This window comes from Sinocyclocheilus grahami, unplaced genomic scaffold (genome assembly GCF_001515645.1).
Source record: "Sinocyclocheilus grahami isolate Dianchi unplaced genomic scaffold, SAMN03320097.WGS_v1.1 scaffold179.1, whole genome shotgun sequence".
Classification (NCBI taxonomy): Eukaryota; Metazoa; Chordata; class Actinopteri; order Cypriniformes; family Cyprinidae; genus Sinocyclocheilus; species Sinocyclocheilus grahami.
In genome coordinates, this window is record NW_015505358.1 from 485,614 (window position 1) to 512,270 (window position 26,657).

General features: G+C 35.2%; 1 protein-coding gene across 1 annotated transcript in view; it reads right to left on the reverse strand.

Annotated features, from left to right (window-relative positions):
- si:ch73-242m19.1 (coiled-coil domain containing 162) overlaps positions 1 to 26,657 on the reverse strand; it is a 30,683-nt gene extending 4,026 nt beyond the window's left edge. Inside the window, exons 1-42 of the mRNA XM_016284083.1 lie at positions 26,521 to 26,657; positions 25,676 to 25,748; positions 25,450 to 25,560; positions 25,250 to 25,363; positions 24,970 to 25,164; positions 24,708 to 24,792; positions 23,712 to 23,863; positions 22,721 to 22,873; positions 22,528 to 22,629; positions 22,214 to 22,369; positions 21,970 to 22,040; positions 21,753 to 21,891; positions 21,105 to 21,308; positions 20,823 to 21,015; positions 19,444 to 19,568; positions 18,691 to 18,891; positions 18,485 to 18,606; positions 17,062 to 17,290; positions 16,669 to 16,871; positions 15,388 to 15,540; positions 15,080 to 15,173; positions 14,776 to 14,984; positions 12,575 to 12,686; positions 12,448 to 12,497; positions 12,159 to 12,329; positions 10,956 to 11,073; positions 10,684 to 10,846; positions 10,442 to 10,580; positions 7,983 to 8,130; positions 7,812 to 7,907; positions 7,566 to 7,730; positions 6,510 to 6,718; positions 6,254 to 6,392; positions 4,925 to 5,045; positions 4,647 to 4,759; positions 4,191 to 4,340; positions 3,718 to 3,771; positions 3,481 to 3,648; positions 3,214 to 3,366; positions 2,230 to 2,364; positions 1,978 to 2,130; positions 563 to 772 (exon numbers count right to left, since the gene is read on the reverse strand). Coding sequence (XP_016139569.1) covers positions 563 to 772; positions 1,978 to 2,130; positions 2,230 to 2,364; positions 3,214 to 3,366; positions 3,481 to 3,648; positions 3,718 to 3,771; positions 4,191 to 4,340; positions 4,647 to 4,759; positions 4,925 to 5,045; positions 6,254 to 6,392; positions 6,510 to 6,718; positions 7,566 to 7,730; positions 7,812 to 7,907; positions 7,983 to 8,130; positions 10,442 to 10,580; positions 10,684 to 10,846; positions 10,956 to 11,073; positions 12,159 to 12,329; positions 12,448 to 12,497; positions 12,575 to 12,686; positions 14,776 to 14,984; positions 15,080 to 15,173; positions 15,388 to 15,540; positions 16,669 to 16,871; positions 17,062 to 17,290; positions 18,485 to 18,606; positions 18,691 to 18,891; positions 19,444 to 19,568; positions 20,823 to 21,015; positions 21,105 to 21,308; positions 21,753 to 21,891; positions 21,970 to 22,040; positions 22,214 to 22,369; positions 22,528 to 22,629; positions 22,721 to 22,873; positions 23,712 to 23,863; positions 24,708 to 24,792; positions 24,970 to 25,164; positions 25,250 to 25,363; positions 25,450 to 25,560; positions 25,676 to 25,748; positions 26,521 to 26,657 — 5,988 coding nt within the window. The remainder of the gene's footprint in view (positions 1 to 562; positions 773 to 1,977; positions 2,131 to 2,229; positions 2,365 to 3,213; positions 3,367 to 3,480; positions 3,649 to 3,717; positions 3,772 to 4,190; positions 4,341 to 4,646; positions 4,760 to 4,924; positions 5,046 to 6,253; positions 6,393 to 6,509; positions 6,719 to 7,565; positions 7,731 to 7,811; positions 7,908 to 7,982; positions 8,131 to 10,441; positions 10,581 to 10,683; positions 10,847 to 10,955; positions 11,074 to 12,158; positions 12,330 to 12,447; positions 12,498 to 12,574; positions 12,687 to 14,775; positions 14,985 to 15,079; positions 15,174 to 15,387; positions 15,541 to 16,668; positions 16,872 to 17,061; positions 17,291 to 18,484; positions 18,607 to 18,690; positions 18,892 to 19,443; positions 19,569 to 20,822; positions 21,016 to 21,104; positions 21,309 to 21,752; positions 21,892 to 21,969; positions 22,041 to 22,213; positions 22,370 to 22,527; positions 22,630 to 22,720; positions 22,874 to 23,711; positions 23,864 to 24,707; positions 24,793 to 24,969; positions 25,165 to 25,249; positions 25,364 to 25,449; positions 25,561 to 25,675; positions 25,749 to 26,520) is intronic.

A 26,657-nucleotide genomic window follows, 5' to 3' on the forward strand; every position in this document is an offset into this window, starting at 1 on the left:
TAGTCTACTCTCCCAGGTTCAGGAAACAGTCCTCCATAAAATGTGCTGCACACATCTGAATATTTGGGTTGAACTGTTCTGGAACAGTGTTGTAAATACATCTAGGCATGACGAAGCAGATATCGTCCTCTTTTGGAAGACCAAACAAAGTAGTTTCGCTTTTACAACGAAGCACACAGCACCTTCACGACATGGCGGCAGCGGCAACAACAATACTACAGCGAGAATAAAAGTTAATTAAAAAATAGAGAATAAAAGAGAATTAAAAACGCCTTCTTTCTTTGTGTGAACAATTGGGCGGCGTTATGCAAATCTTCCCACATAGTGACGTAGACATGTGGGGGCGTGTTAGAACGAGCTGTTTTAGGTAGGCGTGGTTGACTCTTAACTTTTATAAAGAATATCTCTTTGGATTTGAGACTTTAGTCTTTGCAACTTTACAGATCTTCTTTATGCACCAAGAGCTTGTAACAGTCCAAAGAGAAAGGAAAAATTGAAATCGCATCATATGACCCCTTTAACATTTATAATAATCATCATAAAGCCTGCAGTTCAGACTCACGTGTTTGATTTGCTTGTGGCTGCGTTGTTGCCGTAGCTCTGTCTCTTTGCTGTTTTTCTCGAGCTGTGCGCTCAGAGCCCTGAGTTGACTCTGTCTGTCCTCCATGTCTTCCTGCAGCTGCTCCAGACTCTGCATGCGCAGCACCTCCAGCTCCTGTCGGCTCTGTGTGTCTCGTGTGGAGCGATGCTCCATGTCCTGCAGCTTCTGAGACTGAGGTGTAAAGTGTATTTGACTACTATTCTAAAGTATTATGTTGGGGGATCTGTACTTTATTTGAATTCTGTTATAACTGAATACTTGTACTTTTACATTTACAAGGTAAAAATAATAAGTTTTAGTCCATTACAATCAGTGTTATTTTGGTATCAGTGAGATTCTATTATGGATTTTATTAATATTTTAATTCGTTTTAGTTTTTATTTTTATATTTTCTGTTTTCATTTTACATTTAAAGTTTTAGTAATTTTGTTGTTTGTTTTTGTAATTTTTTATTAGTTTTAGTTGTTTTTTTAATATGTCTATACAGTTTTAAATTTTATTTCAGTGTTAGTTTCATTTTTTTAGTGCATAAAGTTAAACTAAATTAAAATGGTAACTGATGCCTTGGCAACTAGCTGAAATAAAATAAGTATGTTTTTATATTTTATTTTGTTTCAGTTAACATTTATTTCAAGTAACAAAATGCTTTTTATGGTTTTAGTTTAAACTTGGTTAACTATATTTTTATGTACATGTCATTTCTTTATTATATATAGTATTTAAAAATAAAAATAGTATTTTTATTTATTCTAATGTGACAAGAGTGAGTAAATGATGACAAAATATTCATTTTGGGGTGAACTATTCCTTACAGTTTTTTATAATAACCATAGCTGCAGATGGATGAACTTAAGGATTGTGAACATGGTTCATGATTAGTCTTGCTGCTTAGTCTAAAAATCACTATATTCCAAAAAATGTCATTGCAAAACCATCAGCTAAATATTTTAGCTGAAAGGTAACAGGTTTCAGTATACTGGTTCACTTTAACGTCTGCAGTGTCCTAGAGTTTTACACAGTCACAACAGTGAGAAAACAATGATTTTTTGACAGGTTTCTTTTTTTTTGACAGTTTTTTCATCTCTACTGCCTCTTGTTTTCAAGAGTCACATTAAAAAGCACAATTTAAAATTTTAAAGTACAATTAAATGTGAATACCGTCTTACTTTCACTTTCAAATTTTTTTTATAGAGTATCTGCATTTTAACTTAAGTACAAATTTTCAATACTTTTTACACCCCTGGACTAAGATCATAAGATTCAGTCTGGAAGCAGTGTACTGTATTTCAGGTACTTCCTGTCTTTATGATGGCTCAATTTGCACACAGCAAAGCCCAATTATGGATATAAAGATGAGAAGGCTGAGAGTGTTGTACCTGCTGAATGATCTGTCTCTGGATATGCTCATATTCGCTCTTACACTGCAGCATGGCCTCCTGCACAGCATCGAGCTCTTGTTTTAGACCAATCTCCTTCTGCTCCGAGATCATCTTCACTTTAAGAGCTTCAGTTTTACACGACACCTCATTCTGGACACACAGGAGCAACATTCAGAGTTAATAAAGGGCAAAAGAAGAGGAGGAGAGGCTAGCCGAAGCCTGGTATTATTAAACACAAGTGATTAATACCAGTTTCCACTGCAGCAGCTCTTTTTGTAGTTTCTCTTGAGCGATCACCAGCCTCCAGTGGTTAAAGGCTCTCAGTTTACACACAAGTCCAGCCAGCTTACTATTCTCCGCATGAAGATCTTCTAATACTTCTTTCTGAATAAAACAAAGAGATAAAAGGTTGAATGTCACAAAGAAAAGCCCAGGTCACATTTCACCCCAAATAACAGAAAAAAAATTGGTCAATACATTTTGCATAAAAAACAAATCATTAAGATTTTCTGCAATACTACATTGTTCATGATCATTTAACACATTACCCCCAGAATTTACATGATTGTACTGTAAATCTAATTTATAAATCATATAATTATTACATTTTAAATTTAATTCAATTTTAACAACATACACCACTTTACTTCCAACTGCTCTTTATTTAAAGTAATATTTTTTCACATTAGATTAGTGATAAGAAGAAATTTTTACATTAGGTCACTGAAAATCTACATGGTCCTAAAATAGTCCTTATTTCTACAGGATTATTTTCATTACTGTATTAAAGATTTGGGAAATGTGCTAATATACAATATATATATATATATATATATATACTGTATATATATAAAATATATAAAAAGAGTATTTAGATTTATTGTAATGTGACTTGAGTGAGTAAATGATCACAAAATTACATGATAAAACATGTAATTAATAAAATTAGCTAAGATACACACACACACACACACACACACACACACACACACACACACACATATATATATATATATATATATATATATAAAATTGTATTAATTACATATTTTATCATATATAATTAATATATATTAACTATATTCATTTTATTTTAGTTAATTAATTTATTAATTAATGTTTTATTTATATATATATAAATAATTTTTTTTTTTTTATTATTTGTTAGATTTAAACAATATACATTTAGATTTCGGCTATTCCCTTATAACAAAGCTCATTCTAGCGGTTCACCTCATGAAGTGTGTGAATGAGGGTCTCGTTATCATTAGCGGAGGATAATTTATTTTTCAGTTTGATGATTCTGTCCACGCCTTCCTTCCTCACGCTGCTCACCAGCTGTCGCACATCATGGTCCATATTCACATGGTATTTGTCCAGACGTGACTGTGGGCGGCACAGAGAGCTGAGCCAGCTGACATCACGCTACATATACTTAGTTCATGTTTTAATGATTTTATGAAATCATAGTCCATATATCAAAACCGAAAGCTTACACACCTTCAGAAGAACGCATGTGGAGAAGAGCTGGCGAACCAGCGTGTCATAGCGCTCTCTGTGTTTGAGGTTGAGATGTTGATCTAAGCTTCTCTTCTCCTCCTCAAGTTGACTTACTCTGGCACGCAGAGCCGTGATGTCAACCATCATCCCACGACACACATCCGCCACCTGAGATTAGATGTGTTTACTGAGCAGTACTGAAGAATCATGGTGATATACGCACAAACCCGAGTTTACCTTTCTGTAGGGGTCACTAGCCTGCATTTCTTTGGCTTCTAGCTCTTTAACATCCTGTGGATACAGATGTTCACAGGTGAGAAATATGCATACATCTTGCTGCAACTCTGCTGAATCTATCACTTCACTAACAGTTGCTGTGTTATTTATTTATTTATTTTAAATTAATACTTTTATTCAGCAAGGATCCAAGGACATTGTTAATAATCAGAAATGTTTCTTGAGCAGCAAAACAGCATATTAGAATGATTTCTGAAGGATCATGTGACACTGAAGACTGGAGTAATGATGCTGAAAATTCAGCTTCAGTATCTCAGAAATATATTACATTTTAAGAGATATTAAAATAGAGAACAGTTATTTTAAACTGCAATAATATTTCACAATATTACCGTTTTTACTGTATTTTTAATCAAATAAATGCAGCCTTGGTGAGCAAAAGAGACACAAAACAATAAATAGTGTAGATGTACCTGCTCTCTCTGGTAAAGAAGTTGTTCCTGCTGTTGAAGGATGTGCTCGTAAAACTGGGAATATCGCTGGGAGACACTCCGCTCGCGATTCATGACAGCACAAGTGAGTTCAGTCAAGCACTCCTGCAGATGAGCGCTGGAGAACGTCACCTGGAAAACACTCATTGTTTATATATCAGTCCATTACATGGCATCTTTATCATGACATTGAAAAATGCTATCGTAACCATATACTCTTTCAAATAAAGGTTCTTTATTGGCATTGAAGGTTCCATGAACAACCTTTAACATCCATGGAACCTTTCCAGGTTCTTTATAGTGGAAAAAGGTTCTGTAGAATATTAAAATGTTCTTTGCACTACGGAAAAAAAAAGTTTTTTTAAGAGCTGTACACTGAAAGGTGGTACTGTCCCTTCAGGGACCTTTATTTTTAGAAGTGTAGCAAGAAATATTTACCTGTCCATCAATCTCACGCTCAACACCTTTCACCAACCGCTGGATGAAATCCTCCACAATCTGTGGTCTCTCTAGAGAGACACTGTGCTTCATCGAAGGCCGTTTCCACAGTTCTTATTGACATGTGAAGACAGCAGAAGAAGACCAATGCATTTCAGAGAGGACAAAAATGTTATAATATCCTAAATATATGAGACTAGGTGTGGGGAAGTTTATTGGCTTTCAGAGAGAATCAGGCTCAGCGCCATCCTCCCGTCGTGCTCTTTGATGCTGGGTACCTGCGGGGAGCCGCGCATCATGCCGTGAGCGCTCCGACATCACTAAAGTCATTTCACTGTTAATCCTCTTCTGAAGCGCTCGGATCATGTCACACTCCGTGATCTCCAAGAGTCTCAGTAACTACAACAAACAGGCAAAAACATCAGTCTGAAATGGACTATGCCAAAGACATCAATCCAAAGAATCTTACTAATGAACTGCCAAAATGCGACCTCACAATTTAGGATTTATTATTTCTTACTTTTAAGAAAGCATCATGGCTGCAGACCTGAACATTTATAATGAATATTCCCCAAATCTGAATCACTTATTTTGTTTCATAGTCATAGAGCATACTGACTTGACTGTTCAAATCTTTGCTTTACAGACCCCAGTGTTTCAAAATAAAGAGCAGGTGAACATAAGTGTTATTTTAGTATACTATTATAGTTTTTATTTATATTATATTATATTTTGAATTACATTTAATCATTTATTAGATGCTTTAGATTTAATTTAATATTTTATACCGTTTTCATTTTAATTTTAGTATTAGTATTTTAGTAAATTAACTATTTAAGTTACTTTATTTTTTTATTTAAGTTTTAGTTTTTATGTATTTCGTGTTATTACTTTTTGTGTTTCAACTTAAACTTCATATACACTTATAATTTATAATTCATATGATATTATAGTTTTTATTAATATTTAATAAACACAAATTTATATTCATTTTAATTTTACTTTCATTTTTTTGTAATTTTGTTCTGTGGTTCTATCATCTGTATTAGTTGTTTTTTTTCTTTTTAAATATTAGTATTTAGGTTTAATTTTTATTTCAGTTTTAGGTTTAATTCAGTTTTAGTTTTTATTTATTTCCAGTTAGTATTTTTAGTGCTTCAACTTAAACTTCATATACTATCATAATTCATAATTTAAATGCCATTATAGTTTTTGTTAATATTTTGAATGAGCTCATTTTTATGCTTTCAGATTTCATGTAATTTTGCTTTGATTGTTACTAATTTAATTTTTATTAATATTTTGAAATAGCTTTTATTTTTAAATTTTCATTTTTATTTTATTATTTTTTGTGCTTTGTCATTTTTATTAGTTTTTTAAATATTTCTATTTAGGTTCAATATATTTTTATTTAATTTTTTGTTTTATTTCAGTTATTCCCATTTAGTCATTTTAGTTAGGTTTATTTGCCAAGGCAATATTTCCATTTTTGTTTAGTTTAAGCTTTTCATTTACATTTTATTTTCTTTTAGTTTTATTTTAAATGAAAAATGTTTTCATAGTTTTACTGTTAGCTAACCATAACAGGCCTGTTTCACATGCACTACCTGCCACATTTTGACATCAGCTTCTGCTGCTCCAGGTGGTGGAAGGACAGACTGAGTCTGAGACAGCAAAATCTCATATTCCTTCTCCTTATCCATCTGCTGGGCCAGAGCTTGCATGCTGGGAAAGTAAATCTCCACCCTGCAACACAAGATCACAGGTCAGATCAACCCTGCAACACAAGATCACATGCGTATTTGTTTCACCATAAACCTTTATGAAAGAGTGAGTGTTTAATAGTGATGACATGTTCATGACCTGTAAAGCTGAGACAAGTGTCTAAACTGTGCAGTGGTGTTTATTTTCTCAACACCCGTCTGTCGTTGAGTCCAGCTCTCTTTAAGAGCTTCCATCTGCTTCCAGAGCAGTAAAAATCCCCGCTGCTTCATCAGGGACTCTATGGGGTCCTGAGTTTTAGACGCAACCTCCGTTTTTCTCTCCTCATTTCCCATGTTATCATTAAGAACCTGAACGATGACAATGAGATAAATGTGCTTCAACAAACAAAGATGTATGAACACACTATGAATCTACACTCTCAAGTTACAGAAACGCAGAACAAACACCTCAAGATCAAGATTATTTTGTCACAAAATTTAACATTTCTTTGAATTACAATTCAGTAAATTTCTCATCTTGCCATTCCAACTTTTGCTACTTGTGGTGTTTGGGCTAATTAAATGCGTTCCCACTTTTTAGTGGCTTTGGTTCCATTCATTTTTCCCATAGGGATTTTAAAAAAAAAGTATTTGTCAATGAGTTAAAAGCCATGAACCAAACCAACCAGCTATGAGGTGAATCACAACATTACACACTTTGATTTGAAGCAAAAAAGTATTTTAGAATCGACAAAAAGAAAAAGGTACAAGACTAGCTACTTAACAGCTTTAATTTTAACTACAATCCCATGAAGTATTGCGAAAGATATAATCAAAATTTAATATGATAGTGAAATATAAACTATTTGTTTAGAGTTATTGATTATATCTGTATAAACAATATATTTTCAGTTTATCGCAAAAAAAAAATGCTAGCCATGACTCTGCTGAAATTTTTTGCACAGCATCATGGGAAATGTAGTTTTTACACCACAAATTCCACTGCTAAATGATTATTTTAAAAATAAGTCGAAATAATGTGAACAGTCGGCTTCAACAAAAGCATATATAGTCAATCAACAACCTCTGAGAGCAAAACAGGTCTGTCTTTAAAGACTCCCCAATGGAGATTTTACTTCCAGAACTCGACTTTTGTACTTAAATCAGCTTTCCAACTTATGAACCAAATGGGAGACAATCTTAAATTCTGAATGACTTCTCTATCAGATGTTGTGGTGATGTCGGGGTCTCCTGTGGTCTGTAGCTGGAGCGGCGCTGCATCTCTTCCACTACTCAGCACATCATCAATGATCAGGGATACGCCCAGAATCGCCCCATTAGCCTCCATTCTACAGCGGTCATTCAGATCACAGAGGCAGAGCTACAAAAACACAAGATTACATGACCCTGATCCCAAATGAAGCAGAGGAAGACTAAAAAATGTATTTATAAAGTAACACACCTGCATGTAATGCTCAATCGGTGAAACATCCCATATACTCAAAGGATGCGATCCATGGATTGCAATGAAAGATCGCCATGGATACCATTTTTGGGCCTGAAACCACAAATAAAACACTAAACACTAGTGAAGGAAGAACATGTATGCTGGACAGGCCTGGTGGTTCCTCACCTGAAGGCAGGCTGGTTCTAGCGGTTCAGGAACAGAGAGGAAATTGGCTCCCCCCATCATGCTGTCATTCATGATTGGGAGGGCGTGGCTCATGTTTTCACTCACACTCTGATAGGCCGAGAGGTTTCCAGAGGAGAGGAACGCCTCCCTTGTGGTGAAACAAAAATGGAAATGCCATGTTTTAAAACAATGTGAATATGCGTCAATGAAAATGGGTCATTTACAGACATTTACTTAAAGGGATACTCCACCCCAAAATGAAAATGTTGTCATTAATCACTTACCCCCAACACGGGTTTGGAACGACATGGGGGTAAGTAATTAATGACAAAATTTTCATTTTAGGGTGGAGTATCCCTTTAAAAATATCCAGGATTATTATAGTTATCTAAAACTAAAACCGTTAAAAAAAAAAATTCTTGTTACTTGAAATGAAATAAATGTTAAAAAAAACGTATAATTATTTTTTCAGCTAGTTGCCAAAGCAACATATCTCATATTCATTTGTAGTGAACAGCAAATTCCAGGGCCCAGTAAATGGCGGGGCCCCTCTCTGGCCACAATATTGGACAAAGGTTTTCTGCATTTTGATTGGATCTTGGTGGACTAACAAAAGCAAACTGTCCAACGCCATTAGATATAGACACTAGGACAGCAGCCAGACACCTCTTAGAGGGCAAGAAGACAGATCTCTGGTACCAAGCCTGGGAAGGACAGGACTTCTCATTGGTCAAAATTAGTGGTAGACCGATATTGTTTTTTTGACAGTTGATGCCGATATCTTGGAAAGCAGGGTGGCCGATATAAAGCCGATTACAATTTTATTTATTTAATATATTTAATATATTTATTGCGCAAGGGTATTTGCATATGGCAATCTGATTGGCTGACGCCTACGTTGGTGCTTGAAAAGTTGAATAGTTTTCAACTTCTGCCACAAGCAACGGACCCAACTCGACGCGACGGACCCACAATTCATTTCGCCAACGCTTGACGTCACTCCATTCAAAGTAAACGAGAGGCCTTGACGCCGACGCCCTGTGTGAATGAGTTTTGGCCTGTGACCGCCATAAAAATTCCTTAGGACCTCCAGGATGCAGCAGCAGTGGGTGAAATAAAGAGAGATCACAGAGATCCAACCAAATCCATTCATAACTGTGTTTTCAAACCTTAAACTGATGCAAACTACAACACACCTATCTTACACTTATTCAGAGAAATAAGTATTCTCAGTGACAGCGATGTGTAGTGCAACATCTTAAACTCAGCTGTTAATGGACAAATGAATGCATGCATGACAGTTCAATCTTTTCCCATCATGTTTGGACTTAATGCATTCGTAACATTGCCAAATGTATTCTGGTTGTGGTTTGGAAAGTGAGAAATGCACTGGTAAAACTTTAGTGACACTTTTCTAACTTCTAAGTTTGTTTGGACTATGCAAATAAATTCCACAGGAGGAAAGAAGAGTGGGCCACACCGTGTCCCCCCGCTGTGATGGAAACAGCCAATCACAGTACAGAAATGGAGAAGCGGCAAATTGCAATCTCGTATTCCTGCACACTTGTGTCTTCCTTATGTTGATAATACAGTAAGAGGTTCTACAATTTAGATATCCCACCAATCGTTCTTATCTGATGTACTCATAACCGCACCTTAAGTGACACGTGATCCAAAAATCATAACGTCATCGTGACGGGAATACCCTACACTAGACTATTTTGCCTCCCTAGGTTTGCGAAAGCAAAATAACTACACATTTAATAACTTGATCTACTAAAACAAAAACAAAATTTGTTTTATTTTACTTTATATATTAATTTCATTTATTTTACATATCACATATTTTAAACAACTATTAAAAATGAAAAGAAAAACAAACAATAAAATAACTAAAATGAAAACAGAAAATAAAAATACATTCAAAATATTAATACAAATTATAATAGTATCTCAATGATACTAAAATAACACTGAGACTACTGTTAATAAAGGAAAAAAAAATTTGTAAAATATTTATGAAGAGGGTATTTCAGGCGGTCGAATGGTAAAACCGACAAAAGAGAAACAAACTAAATTCATTATATTTTTTTTACAAATATTTTTACCTTAAAAATGCTTAAAATGCTTTTATTTTTTGTAATAATAATAGTAATAATAATAATGTGTACATTAACATCTATGCAACGTTTAAGAAAATTGGAAAATTGTATTATATATTACTTAAGTATTATTTCCTAGTGTTTTCAATATATTTCTTCATTGAAAGTCATTGAAAATAAAAATTAAAATAAAAGCTTTTCAAAACTGTATGAATCCAGCATGAATACAAATATTACTTTAATATTACTTTGGAGCATGCATTTTAAACTAGATTTTTCAAAAACGCTCTCCTCTCATCTCAAACATCATTATTTGTCACTGGCCCTAATCCTGTGAAATCTGTAAATTATCAGCACCTGATCATGTAGCGCACTGCGGTATCAAAGCGCAGGAAGAGCACGTCCCTGTGTAGCTGCAGGAGCCGCCCGACAGCCTCTGAACTTCTGGGCTCACAGAGAGCGTCAATCTGTCGCTGGACGTCCCACAGTTCAGCCCCTTTGGACAAACATCAGAGCATAAGGAAACGCTGGGCTGGATAACACACAATATCGGCTAAAAACAACACAGGGTAATGTGTGTTTCCAGAGTTATCATATACCGATGCTCTCTAAGCCGCCCCAGTCTGCTGTGAGTCTCTGAGTGCTGCTGGGACTGAAGGAAGTGTTCGGATTCCCCAGCCGAGCAAAGCTCACCAGATAATATACGACGTCATGAAGAGCTGAAATAATCTGCAGTGTGTTTTGAAGAGCCTGGTGACATTCCTGTAACAAGAATCCACTAAAATCAGCTGACTCAAACACGTCAAGCAAAAATGATGAGGAAAATGTGTTTTAATGAGAACTGGTACACTGTGTCATGTTTATTAGTCACCTTCTCCTCTAGAGCTCTGAACATGAGCAGCACTTCAGTGTAATGAGGGATGAACCACAGGTTTACCAGACGCTTTCCATCAGCTGATAACAGCCTTCTGGGACGAGGCTGAAATGTCCTGAACAGCCAGAAACAGTTATGATTTAGAAATACATTTACTCTGTGGAAACTGATGACACTTACTTTCTTTCTTTCTTTCTTTCTTTGTTTATTTTGACTATTTTCTATGTAACATATAATAAAATGTAAATATTTAATAATGTAGGTCTATCTGACTATCTATCTAGCTGTCTGTCTATTTATGTATGTACTGTATGTATGTATGCATTTATTTATTTAGTCTTGTTTGGTTGTTTATTTTGACTATTTTCCATATTTTTAATAATGCAAAATTAATTAAAACTATGAAACATAAAATTTAAGCATTACAATAAAACGGATTATTATGATTATTATTATTTATTAGTTTGTTTTAAAAATGTTGATTGTTTGAACTATTTTCCAAATTTTTAATAATATAACGTCCATCGAAACTATGAATAAAATATAAAATAATATATAAACATTTAATTTTTATTTTTCACTCCCACCATTCACTATTCAGCCCAACTCACGCATTAAAAAAATAATTTTTAAACAATTTATATTTGTCTACAAAATGAACTGTTCAAGCATTAAAGCACAAGCCTTTTGAGTGTTATCGAGTGTTACTTTCCAGTGTTATTTTAGCATCATTTATACTATTATAGTTTTTATTAACATTCAACATTAGTTTTTTGTTTTCTGTTTTCATTTTCATTTTAATAAAAGTTTGAGTAATTTTATTGCTTGCTTTTGTCATTTTTATAAGTTTTTGTATTTTAAATAATATGTCTATTTAGTTTTTATAAATTTTTTATTTCAGTTTTGTTTATTTTAGTACATCAATGAAAATGAAAAATGTTGTCTTGGAAACTAGCTAAGAATAAAATTATTTCACATTTATTTAGATTTATTTCAGTTAACATTATTTCACTACAGGCAATGAACATATTTTTATAGTTTTAGTTTCAGTTAAGTATAATTATCCTGTTTTGATCAATAGCCGTTAAAGGTTTTTAAGTGATTAAGCAGATAAATTCAGCCGTGTGTCCAAATGTTTGGCCAACAAGAATTAACATGACACAAAATGTTATAGGAACACTCTGTATGTATTTTCTTCACCTTGGATCAGGACACAATCTGTCATCTGACTGCAGGTCTGATTCATTTGGTTTTCCCATCACAAAGTAATTGTCACGGATATGCGGCACCTCATCCAGCAGTGAGGAGAGACTGTGGCAAAGAGCAACAACCTGTCCTCGGACACAATACTGTGACATACGCTCGTTAAATCTGAAAGAGACACATAATCATTGCTGCTGCAGAGAACACCCTAATATAAAATTTAGGGTCATTTCCTCATTTTATAGAAAATAAAGAGAGGGAAACACTGTTTACTGATTAAACATACTTGTGACAGAACTCCAAAATCAGTTTCCTCTTGATCCTGCCCACTTCTTCCTATTGAGAGAAGGATGGATGGATGAAAACTGAGGTACATTTCCATTTATTTTGCAAATATAATCCTGAACACATACAGAGTTTAACTTCAGCGCACTCATCTGTTCTTTCTTCTTTATAAACGTGTTCAGCATTTCATCGCGAAGACACACTTTCTCCAGCTGAACGGACACAAAAGCACCTGCAATCCTGGATTACAAAATCATTTCACACAGTCATTCTATACTCAGATAAAACATGTCTTAATGTCCATTTTGGAAAACTTTATATCCAGATTACTTCACATATTGGTGAATTACACAAAGAATTGCGATTAAGAGCTGTAAGAAAGTGATAGAATACAACTTTTTTTTAAATTAACAAATTAAAGGCAGAGAAACAAATACTAGCATAATGCAATACACTAAAGTATTTCAAATCTAAATATTTTTCTGCATTTTTTAAATAATAAAAAACTTGTTTTACCTCTAAATTAAGTTTCTCTCACCCTACTGACAGACATTTTTTCTTTGTTTAAAGATGAAACCCCAGACTACTTTTTCTGAGATTTTAGCAGAGGTGTTTGTGTTGCACATTATAGAAGTCAATGTTAGCATTCGATACTTTTAACTATTTGAGAAAACTGGTTAATTTTAAGCTTTTTTGCACTATTTTCAACTTCCGGGTTTAAAATGTACATCGTGTTGACGTCACAATTTGTGACGTGGCAATGGAATATAGTGCATCGATGATGTGTCGGTGTCTATTAAATTATTTATGAGACTGCGTTTTATTATCCTATGAGAAGACCCTTCGCTCAATTATTCACAACAGCATGTGTTGATTTGTATTGACAGACGGTTTCAGACTGTGAGACTGCGTACATGAACTGAGAGAAACGTTCATGGATTGGAGGAGAGCGTTTGTTTTTGCTTTGTAATAAGAGTTTGGCACAAACGCGATTCATTCACTTGGTGAGCATAACCGTTTTTACAGCTCTGTGACACAACCCATCGTGTTGACGCCACAATTTGTGACGTGGCAATGGAATATAGTGGATCGATGATGCGCCGGCGTCTATTAAATTATTTATGAGACTGCGTTTTATTATCCTATGAGAAAACCCTTCGCTCAATTATTCACAACAGCATGTGTTGATTTGTATTGACAGACGGTTTCAGACTGTGAGACTGCGTACATGAACTGAGAGAAACGTTCATGGATTGGAGGAGAGCGTTTGTTTTTGCTTTGTAATAAGAGTTTGGCACAAACGCGATTCATTCACTTGGTGAGCATAACCGTTTTTACAGCTCTGTGACACAACCCGTCAAAATGCTTATATAAACGCAGCAGAATAAGCCTAAAAAGTTATACAACCGCGCGTTCATATATATGTTTTCAATGTGGAGTGCAAATGGCTGTGCATTTATTTGTGTTTTTAACACGATGGGAGTTAAATGAAACTGTCTGAACGCAAAGTTGTGTGTGTTGTCTGTCTCCTCTCTTCCCCCTCTGCTCCGCACCACGCCCACTTTTTTAGCATTTTTTTAAAGGAGACATATTATGCCCCGAGTTACAAAAACAGTGGGTTATGTCTGTGAAGGTAAACTGCTTGGAAATATATTGCATGTTTATTTTAGATCTGTGTGGCAGCAGCAATATACAGTAAATAAATCAATAAATCCACTGCTCTGTTGTCTCCTCTGAGGCTGGGACTGTAAATAGTGTTCTATGCTCGTCTGTGTAACAGTTAGCGTGTTTTGCTCAAACTTTCGCCATGGCATTAGAGCTGGTACACCGTTGTCGCTTGCGAAAACACAATGACGGCGCTGTGGGTGTATTACATTTACAGATTAAGGGGTGGTAATATTATAATGAGATCCCTTTACCACGTCACCAAGGGAGCGAAATCAGACATGCTCTATGAATCCAGAATGCAAGACATGCAAGCGTTTTTTCGACGTTTGCAGAAAAAGGCTTACTAAAACAAAGTTACTGGGTTAATCTTTTTCACGTTTCCTTGGTTGGTAGATGCACCGGGGACCTGATTATAGCACTTAAAACCGGGAAAAGTCAGATTTTCACGATATGTCACCTTTAAAACTGTGGTGAGAACTAACCATTGCTGAAACAGGGGGTTTCATGATGCTTTAAGCATAAACTATATTTTTTTCTGTATTTTTTGAAAATATGCTGTCATGAAAATAATGTTTTCTTTTTTAATTTTCATTTTCTTTATGCAAAATACACTTGTGGTGAAATATGATCTAGACATGTTCCGGATCAGTTTTGTGCAGACCTGTTTCTAGTAGCTAAAGCATGTTTCCTGGTTTCCGAGGAAGTAGTTCCTCCGTGCTGCAGCAGCAGGTCTGTATCTGAAGACTGAACCAGCTTCTCTGTCCTATAGCATAAGGACGCTTGTTTAAGTGCACCAATCAGAGCGTTCTTCTGCACCACTTGACACACCAGAACCACCTGCAGGTTCTCCAGGCTGGACTGATTCATGAGCTGGAAGACAGAGACACAAGGTCAAATGATTAATATACTGAACAAAAATAATGTGCCAAAATGTGCATAATAATTAAAAATCATCATGTGATTACCTGTAAAACTGCTTCGTTAGATTGAAAGTTAAATTTGCCAATATGACTCTCATCAAGCTCCTGAACAGCGAGAGGTAGACTGTTTGGGACAAACCTATAAAACAGGAAGTGAGATTTTTACACAATTAATACATTTAATACTTGTGTAATAACCGTGAGCAATAGTAATAGATATGCTAACCTTAAAAAACATTAATTACAGTATTTAGGCACTACATACCTCATACACACTACACTGCATTCAAATGATTGTTTTCAACAGATGCTGATAGTGTCTTGAGGTCGATATCAGTTCTGCAGACTTTTACCTGTCAGCATTCTGTTTGTCGTCCTGGAGGGCCGTGATGAACACAGGAAGTTGTTTTGGAATCTCTTTCCGCACAGCAAACTCAAACTGCACCGGCCGCAGGTACAAATGAACTTCATCAAAGCCCATCAGTCTGGCCACTGATTTATACAATCTAGAGCGACATGACAGAAAGCACAAGACATGCAGGTGAGAGTCTGATGACTTCAGCTGCTTCTTCAGTCGTCATTTTAAGGAAAGACCTAAGAGTAAATTGAATGAATAATGAATATTTTAAAATCTTTTTTCCCAACTGAGGTTTATTAATGTTTTTATTGTTTATTTTGTTATTTATGTTTATGTTTATTTAAATGTACAAAAGTAAAGGCAGCACATATATGTGTGCATATACTGTATGTATTACATTATATTTACATTTAATCATGTATCATTATATACAGTGGGTACGGAAAGTATTCAGACCCCCTTAAATTTTTCACTCTTTGTTATATTGCAGCGTCACAATAAGGGGTTTTGTCTTGGTTCTCTCCGGACTCCATTCCCCATAAACCCCTGCCTAGGAACTCATTATTGCACCACACATGTTTCCTAGCAGTGACACTATAAAGGTTGCACTCATCCACACACACATTGCTGATTATTGTTTAGCCTGTACCCTGTTCCGAGTCTCTGTGTTTCCTTGCCTTGCCTTGTTGTTTTTTGACCTTGGACTGTTTATTGGATTGCTCTTTTGTCTCGCCCTGGATTGTACCTGTTTGCTGGTGTTTGACCCTGCCTGTTACATATATAACTTTTTAATATATATAAACAATGGCAAACTGCAATAGGCCATAGTATTAATTTTTTCTCATCTGAGATCCACTAATGTTATTTTGTTCACCAAAGCGGAATTATAATACAGCACAATGATTTACTTTTTATACAATAATATTTTTTTATTTACTATTTAAATGAACAAATTAAAGGCATATATATGCCTATAGTTCTTTTCACTAATATCTTTTTTTCCCCAAAAACTCAAAAATCAGTCATCATTTAATTTTTCATGATTATTTTCCACTCTTTCTGACTTGAAAAATGAAACAGTCTATTTGCATGCTGTCATGTCTGTCAAATGGGCTTCAAGCTATTTCTGCCCCATCCTGCATTGTGGAAATAATAGAATGAACTGAATAACTGGAACTGGATTGGAAGTTTTGAATTCTGCATTTATAGTATAATGAATTCTGTTTTTAATTTTCAAAAATCAAGGAAAATTTGAACTGCTCAGCGGAAACTCAACTGGGACAGGTGTTGGGTCTCTGCTGCTGATTCAGTGATGCGATGACGGAGCGTGACGAGCTCTAGCAATGTGCAGAACGTCTTCAGCATGAACAGCTGTCTGTCTTTGCCTTGCTTCCTCTCCTGTTCCTCTGCAGATCTCACAACAGACAGTCCCAGCTCTCTTACCAGGACAGGGTCTTCGATGAACCCTTCGGAGAACAACTAAAACAATACAGAACACTCTTAATGATTTTTTGCATATCTATTTTAACTTTATCATTCTGTGAAGTGACAATGCAATTCTCAAAAGGAAAGAAAATAAAAGAGGCTTTTCTTTTCCATTTTATTTCTCCTCTAAACATTTGACAGTGGACTTTGAGCTTATTTGGAGCAACAAAAAAAAGACACATACATCTCTCTGGATCTGAGAACTGTAGGTTGCGCCAGGAGCGGCAAGCAAGTGCCAATGTCGCAAGGCCATTTTCAAGAGACTTTGCTCCAGTTTGACTCTTTGAGACGGTGTTTTCGATCTGTGCAGCTCACACTGCTCAGCACAGGCCCGTTCAAGACCCTCGTACAGCCGCGACGCCAAACACAATGAGGGGTGAATCTCTAAAAAATACACACTCTTCAAAGCAGGCCTGCAATGAAAGTACAAGGAGGCAAATACACACTACTGGTCAAAAGTTTGTAAAGATTAATATATTTTTTTTAATTTTGGAAGAAGTCTCATTTGATGAAACATACAGTAATATTGTGAAATATTATTACCATTTAAAATAACTGCTTTCAATTTGAATATATTGTAAAATGCATTTTTTTCCTGTGATGCAAAGCTGAATTTTCAGCATCATTACTCCAGTCTTCAGTGTCACATGATCCTTCAGAAATCATTCTAATATGCTGATTTTTAATATTATCACCACCATTCTACCATTCAAAAGTTTGGGGTAAGTAATTAATAATATTATTCAGGAAGGACGCATTAAATTGATCAAAAGTAGCAGTAAAGCCATTCATAACTTCACAAAAGATTTGTATCTCAAATAAACCTGTTCTTTTGAACTTTTTTTATTCATTAAGGAAACCTAGAAAAATAGAAAAGAAAACGAAAGCCTAAAAATTCTTAATTTCCACAAAAAATATTAAGCCCCAAAAACGGTTTTCACGCTGATAATAATAAGAACCGTTATTAATAATTGAGTAGCAATAATAATTGATAATAATAAAGCAGCAAATCCAGTCTTCAGTGTCACATGATCCTTCAGAAATCATTCTAATATGCTGATTTTTAATATTATCACCACCATTCTACCATTCAAAAGTTTGGGGTAAGTAATTAATAATATTATTCAGGAAGGACGCATTAAATTGATCAAAAGTAGCAGTAAAGCCATTCATAACTTCACAAAAGATTTGTATCTCAAATAAACCTGTTCTTTTGAACTTTTTTTATTCATTAAGGAAACCTAGAAAAATAGAAAAGAAAACGAAAGCCTAAAAATTCTTAATTTCCACAAAAAATATTAAGCCCCAAAAACGGTTTTCACGCTGATAATAATAAGAACCGTTATTAATAATTGAGTAGCAATAATAATTGATAATAATAAAGCAGCAAATCAGCATATTAGAATGATTTCTTAAGGATCATGTGACACGGATGACTAGAGTAATGAAGTAATTTTTTTTTTAATTTGAACACATGACTTTGGCTTTGCTAACACCATGCTTCACTATAGTTGTTACAGGAATGACATGTATTGTGTGCTAATTAAACAGGGTGAATTTGAATTTAATTTGATGTTGCATTTAAGGTTTATTATTGTGATATTTACCTGCTTCCACCGACTGATACCAGATGTCTAGGGATGTATTTTGGTGGCAGGCCGTATTCACTAGGACAACCATTCTGTCCCTCCCTCCATATTCTCTCCAGATATTGTCTCTGCTCATCAATCTAATGTTCAGAAAACATCAGAGAATAAAATAATATGAAAGCTCAGGTGAGTTAAACATGATTAAAGAACAAATGCTCGGTTGCCTGATTGTTCAGCACTAGTTTGATGAGCTGTTGGTGGCTTTGGAGGCAGACAATCGTGTCCCTGTAAGCTTGAACAAAATATCCAGCAGTAAAATCCATCTGTGGCCTTCTGTGCATGATGTCTGTGATGACCTGAGCCAACCTGAACCATTCATCTGGATCTGTGACATGCTGATATGCCTCCAAATAGCAATTCAAGAGCTGCAAACACAAGACGGCATTTTATCACTGACGTACACTACTTTTCGAGTAATAGTACTGTTTCGGGTCAGTAATGTTTTTTTTAAGAAATTATTACTTTTATTCAGCAAGGATGCATTAAATTGATGAAAAGTGACAGTAAAGACTTTTATAATCTTACAAACAATTTCTATTTCAAATAAATGCTGTTCTTTTGAACTTTCTATTCCTCAAAGAATTCTGAAAAAATATATCACAGCTTCTTTTAAACATAAAGCAGCACAACTGTTTTCAACATTGATAAAAATAACATTTCTTGAGCAGCAAATCAGCATATTAGATTGATTTCTGAAGGATCATGTGACACTGAAGACTGAAGTAATGATGCTGAAAATTCAGCTTTGATCACAGGAATAAATTATATTATAAAATATATTTAAATAGAAAACCTTTGTAACGATATTTCACAATATTACTGTTTTATTGTATATTTGATCAAATGAACGGCACCTTTGAACAGTAGTGTATAGCATCATTAAACATGACTTTTAACGGCAATCACCTGACACATACCTGGATTTTGTGCTCCAGAAATTCTGTTTCACATGTCCATATATCTAAAAGCACGGCCAACCGATCCACATCCATTCTAGCCAAGGAATAAAGATCTCCTCCAGATCCATCTGATACATGTGATTCTGACAGAACAACATGAAATGATGATTGTGAAACACATATTACAAATTAAAGGTGTTTTTACACTGCTGAGTTATGCAAAAATGTGCTAAACCATACTAAAATATGACCTTGTAGCATCAAAGATGCCTTCTTACTTTTTCTCACCTTCAATCACCTGACATATAATTTAGAAACAATTTTCACCCTACACATAGTACAGACCTACATTGTTTTCTTGTTATTTTAGAATGATTGATAAACTATTACAGTTTTGCTGAATATTTTGAATTGGATTTTATTTTTAGATTTTCTGTTTTAAATTTCATTTTATTTTATTTAAAAATGTTGGTAATTTTGTGTGTTTTTATTTTAAAATTAGTTTTTTTAATATGTCTATATAGATTTTTATTAATTTTTATTTAGCTTATATAGTATTTTAGTATTTCAAGTTAAACAAATAAAACAAAATACATTTTATTTAAAAAACTGGAATTGTTGTCTTGGCAAATAGCTGAAGTAAAATATGTTTTGTTTTTGTTTTTCCAGTTAACATTTATTTTAAGTAATGAAAAAGTTTTTTATAGTTTTAATTTTAGTTAACTATAATAACCCTGCCTTTATCATATGTGACCCTGGAGCACAAAAGCAGTCTTAAGTCGCTGGGGTATATTTGTAGCAATAGCCAAAAATACATTGTATGGGTCAAAATTATAGATTTTTCTTTTATGCCAAAAATCATTAGGATATTAAGTAAAGGTCATGTTCCATGAAGATATTTAGTAAATTTCTTATTGTAAATATATTAAAACGTAATTTTTGATTATTAACATGCATTGCTAAGAACTTCATTCTGACAACTTTAAAGGTGATTTACTCAGTATTTAGTTTTTTTTGCACCCTCAGATTCCCGATTTTCAAATAGTTGTATCTCGGCCAAATATTGTCCTATCCTAACAAACCATACATCAATGGAAAGCTTATTCAGCTTTCAGATGATGTATAAATCTCAATTTCAAAAAGTTGACCCTTATGACTGGTTTTGTGGTCCAGGGTCACATATGGAAATTCTTCTGATTATCATCAATAGAAATAGAATCTGAACACAGATTCATTCATTTAAGTTACCTTACTTTTAAAGTTTTGCTTGTTGCAAATTTCATTGCAATATGAGTGAATCATAAAAAGAGTTTTAAACACGTATATGCTAGTAGAAAATTTGCATATTTAAGGATAAAAATCCACAGGAAAGAGCATACAAGAGCTTCTGTCCTGACCTCTGCTCCTCTGTATGAAATGAGATGCTGTGAGCAGCAGATGCTGCTCCAACTCCTCCAGGTCCATCAGGGCCACGTCATAGATGATGTAGAGACCTCGCTGGTCCTGCGTGTGGATGCAGCTCCCGTCTGTGCTGTAATAGTCATGGAGGTTCTCCACCTCAGGAAACTCCATAAACTCTGCACAGTGGACCTAAAGCAGAGCAGAGATTTAACACTCTCTGCCTGTCACATAGCATTGTTTTTTCCTTAAAACACTGTGTGAATCTGCAAGTAAGGAACCTTATAGTCAACTGGACTGTTGTAGATGTAGTGATGTGATCCAAGAGCTCCGGTAGAGCCATCGTCTCCTCTAGCAGCATTCATCCAGCCCGTCTCCTCCATACTTCTCACCAGATCTCCTCCAACCAACTCCAGACCTGCAGTGTCCATCACCAGAGTCCTCTCCACTGACCGCAGGTAGTTTAGCATGCTCAGACAGGTACGCTACACAAATAAACAGTATTTCAGGGAGTAAAACCCTTATATCGATAGCAGGGGAAATAACCAATGCGAAAGAGTACTGTCATGGAACCACCCTGCTATTTATATGGCATATGTTCACAAATATTACATTTCTTACTTCTTGTAAAGATAACTTTTTTGCCAAGAGTATGGTCATCCTTGCATAATTTTATAAATGCTAAGGAAAATACAAAAAACTAATTTAATAATAATATAATAATGATTATGATGATTAATATTATAATTATGATTATGTATTTGCATGATACACTTCCAAAGAATCATGGTATTACCATAGTACATTTAGCATGGTACACATTTAAAAAAGTATTGTAAAACTCTATTACATTTTGATGCTTCTGTAGGCGGAAAGACGAAAACCTCTGAAACCTTTCATAGCCAGATTTTGACTGTTTTTTTTTTAACCTTGAGTTCTCTGATCCTGAGGTGTCTCAGGTAGATTAAAGATGCATAAGCTCCTCTGACTGTTACATGATCCTTGGCACCATCTTCAGCATCTTCATCCTTCTCAAGAAGATAAGCACCACTGCTTTGACCAGCAATGCTAGAAGACAGAGAGCTGTTGAAAGAAACCCTCACACACACACACACAGAGACATATTTCAGTGATTCGGAAAATTACCCTTTATTCTTTTTCTCAGAGATTTTCTGATCTGGATATTTAGATAAATGAGAAGTCTGTCCAGTGGCCACCTGCAAAAAAAGGAAAACAATGTGCATACAATGAAAAAATAATGTTATTAGGAAAGATAAATATTTTCATTATTTCGCGAAAAAAAAGTGCACTAAAGAATTGTTCACGATAAAGACCAGGAACATGTATTTAAAAAAAAAAAACAGAGTCTACTGGTTACACAGATGTTCACCTGAAACATGTTTGCTGTGTTATAAATGCTTCTCCATATGTCAGAAGTTTCTTTGAGTGTCGCTGTGTTGATGGATGAAGGTTTTGTGGGTTCTGGTTGACAAGCAGATGCAATGTACTGCTTCAAAGCATCAGTCACTTTATGAAGATCGGACTCCTTTAGAAGAAGTGCAAAACAGGACCAGAATAGTAATGCTGGATACACAACTATAGACAAACTGTACGTGTGATTGAACTAATACTGACATTAACCAAAGAAAACTTGACAAAACGTTTAGTGCATTAGCTAAAGTTGTGGCAAATTCAGCCGTTCACCTCCAGGAACTTGCTGTGCATCTTGAGAAGTTCATCCATTGATCTGAGCTCCTTGAGTTTGGCCATTTGTTTTTGTTGCCAGGGATCTCGCTTTGGCTTCATCTGTTTGTTTCCCACAGGAGACACAATGTCATATTTCATCATATTACTTCATGAATGATCACATCTAAAAAATACTGTTCGCTTGTTTGACCTGTATATGAGGAATCCAGTTGGACTCTTTTCTGAGCGTCATGTTCGGACTCTTTCTCCCCCACTTCCTCTCTGTTGCTTCAGTGCTGACATACTGCAAGAAGGTCTTCATCTCCTCCTGATTTTTAAACACAGTCCTGAACAGGTAGTTAACCTACATAAACCACAAACAATTTATCAATAATAACAATCCTTATTTTTCATAATCTATGAGAATTCATCATATTGTAGACTTCATTTGAAAGAAATAGACACCCAAAAATGACAATTTGCTGAAAATTTACTTTGGCCATTGGAGAAATGTAGCATTACGTCACTTGCTCACCAATGGATCCTCTGCAGTGAATGGGTGCCGTCAGAATGAGAGTCCAAATATCTGATAAAAACATCACAATAATCCACAAGTAATCTAAAACTGCGTGTTTGTAAAAAACAATTCCATCATTATGACTTTTTTAACTTCAAACTGGGCTAAAATACAAGTGCTCTATCCATAATATTGTTTTCTCCAGTGAAAAAGCAATCTCATCTGAATCAGGAGAGAAATCTGCACAGATCAAGCACCGTTTACAAGTGAAAACAGCTCTAAACAAATATGTAGGTGGATTTTGATGTGAGAGGACAACGGGAGATGGACTTTTTCACTGAAGGAAGTGTTATTTTGGATTATGGACTTTTATTTTTGCCAGAAGCGATGGTTTAAAGTTAAAAACATCTTAATGGTGTATTTGTTTCTTATAAACAAACAGCTTTTCACTTCATAAGACGTTATTTGATGGACTGGAGTGGTGTGGATTATTGTAATGTTTTTATCAGCTGTTTGTACTCTCATTCTGATGGCACCCATTCACTGCAGAGGATCCATTGGTGAGCAAGTGATGTAATGCCACATTTCTCCAAACCTATTCTCATGAAGAAATAAACTCATCTACATCTTGGAATGCCTGAGGGTAAGCACATTTTCATTTTCATTGTAATTTAGTCAGGATTACCAAACTAAAGAGCTCCATTTCATCTCCAGCTGTCTTGATGGTTCTGGTATTATACTGGATGTCAAAATGTGACAGGAGGAAGTCCAGCTGGGTTTGAAAATCCTCTATATTGGTCGAGTGCGGGGGGACCTCTGAAACTGATACAAATACACCTGGATGGGTCAAAAACAGAGTAACATGTAGGTATGTAACGACTGACTCAACTCCCGATGCGATACAGTTCACAATATTGATTACACGATATGATTTTTTTTTCACAAAATGAGATTTAAGACTAATTATAAATGAAAAAGTGTCCTTTTATTATTGCTGGGACAAAATGCAGCATATTCTTTGTGAAATTGAAATATGTCAAATAACAAAACTAAATTGAAATTTTAAAACAAACCCCAAATCAAATAAATAAATAACTTTAACATATAAACAAACTAAGGCTTTGCCTGTGCTCTTTCCATTTAAAATTAGAGGCAACCACTGTATTTTAATCACAGTCCAAACAAAGATGCTGCATGGGCATTTTAAATCTACATTAGATTGTATAATTTCAAAATTCGAAGCAAAAACAGAACAGTCTGACTTTAATTTTGTGAACCTATATTCATAAAACATCTGCACATCTTCAAAGAATGCCGGCTCCTGCATCAGCAGCACCATATGCATTGAAGTCTGACACGGAAGAGAAGAAACTGTTGAATAAAGTGATTCTTTTTGTTTTCTCTGCGCACAAAAAGTATTCTCGTAGCTTCATAAAATTACAGCTGAACCACTGATGTCACATGAACTATTTTAACAATGTCCTTACTACCTTTCTGGGCCTTGAACGTGGTAGTTGTGTTGCTGTCTATGCAGGGTCAGAAAGCTCTCAGATTTCATCAAATTTCAAATTTGTGTTCCGAAGATGAATGAAGGTCTTACGGGTTTGGAACGACATGAGGGTGAGTTATTAATGACAGAATTTTCAACTAATATACAGCATCAAAAAAACGGGTTCTTTACCATCAAAATATGCAGGAGATGTCAAATCTACAGCACTGGACATCTGATCCTCATTCCACTGAGTAGAAGGGAGATAATGAAGAACCTACAGCCAACATATGATAAAAATTCAAATCACCTTTTCTTATAATCATCATTAGTTGTTAGATGACCAATGTCCTCCCTACCAGAATTTATAATTAAAGAATATCAGAAATCTTAAACTTTTACATTTGTTCTCCTCCAGTCTTGAATATTTGGTTAGATTCTTATGTATTCTCACATGCAGAACGCTGTGGATGCTTTTGACAGAGTGCAGATGGCAAATGAGCCACTGTAGGTAAATGATGACATCTTCCTGTGTGACCACACCGACTGGGCTCTCCACACCCACCAGGACCTTCTCTCTGGACACGGCAAGACGACGTGCCCGATGCACAGAATCCTCAAATTCATTGGTTAAATGTGTGATCTGTTTCTAAACAGAGCAAAATGGACATGATGAATGGATTCATTTTGCCTATGAATGCATGAAAATATTGTAAAATGCAGAATTTAGATACTTTATATTGAGGATATAGTTTCTCCAGCACAGTGGAATGGTGGCCGAATCTCCTCCATCTCAGCATCAGCTGGTATTTGCACTGTGCCAGTTTATACGTTTGATCTGTGTAAAACTGTTGAGAATGGAGTCAAAATGATCAGAAATGTTTTCCCACAAGATTATATTTGTGTGAACACAATAAAACAGCTCATAAGGAACCTGATGCAGCAGTAAGGGCAGACTATCAGGTGTGTACTCTTGGGTCAGACAGCTCTCCATCTCTCTCTGAGCAACTTCTGCTTGAGACACAACAGGCTTTGTGGACGAAACCTAAAGTCACAGGTCATTTACAACAAAGACAACAAGAAATGTCAAATAAACAGCTGCAGGCACACGCAGGATATCAAAAACCTGAATAAGAACTGAAATATCTGTCAAAACTCACTTGCAGTGCTTTGAGGAGCACCTGCTGCCTCTCCATACGAAAGTAAGCCACATCTTTTGGAATATGGACAGAGCTGAAAAAGTTGGAAAGAGCAGATCATTAAAAAAATAGTTCACCCAAAAATGTGCTAAAAATGTACTCATCCTCAGGCCATCCAAAACAGAACAGAACAGATTTGAAGAAATGTAACCTCTTGCTCACCGATGGATCCATTGCAGTGAATGGGTGCCGTCAGAATGAGAGTCCAAACATCACAATAATTCACAAGTAATCCACACTACTCCATAACAAATCCATAATATTTCATTCTCCAGTGGTCCAGGTTTAAAGTTAAAATGCAGCTTTTTGCCTCACAAAGTATTACATTGATGGACTGGAGTGGTGTGGATTACTTGTGGATTATTGCGATGATTTTATCAGCTGTTTGGACTCTCATTCTGACGGCACCCATTCACTGCAGAGCATCCATTGGTGAGCAAGTGATGGAATGCTACATTTTTTCAAATCTGTTCTGATGAAGAAACAAACTCATCTACATCTTGAATGGCCTGAGGGTGAATGAATTTTCAGAAAATGTACATTTTTGGGTAAACTATGCCTTAAATAATATTCTGGTCTATTGGATACATCAGGAGGGAAAACACTTTTGAATAATTCCTTATGAAAACATGACACAAGTCACTATCAAAAATGTTCATTCCACATAAAACGCATATTGTGATATGTATATATCAAAATACGAATGAATCAAGTTCCATGACAATTTTAAATATGTAAATGTACATTAAGCATTAAATAATTCAGTTAATAATGATGGTTAATGAAATGAATTCAAGTTATCTCACCTGTATGGTTTTGAGGATATTTGGTGTAAAGTCTCATTGTCCTCAATCTCAGCTTTCAGAGCCTGAATCTGAGCACACAGTTCTTCTTCCAGCTGCTCTACTTTCACTGACGAGCCGAACCTATATGTCTGTGACAT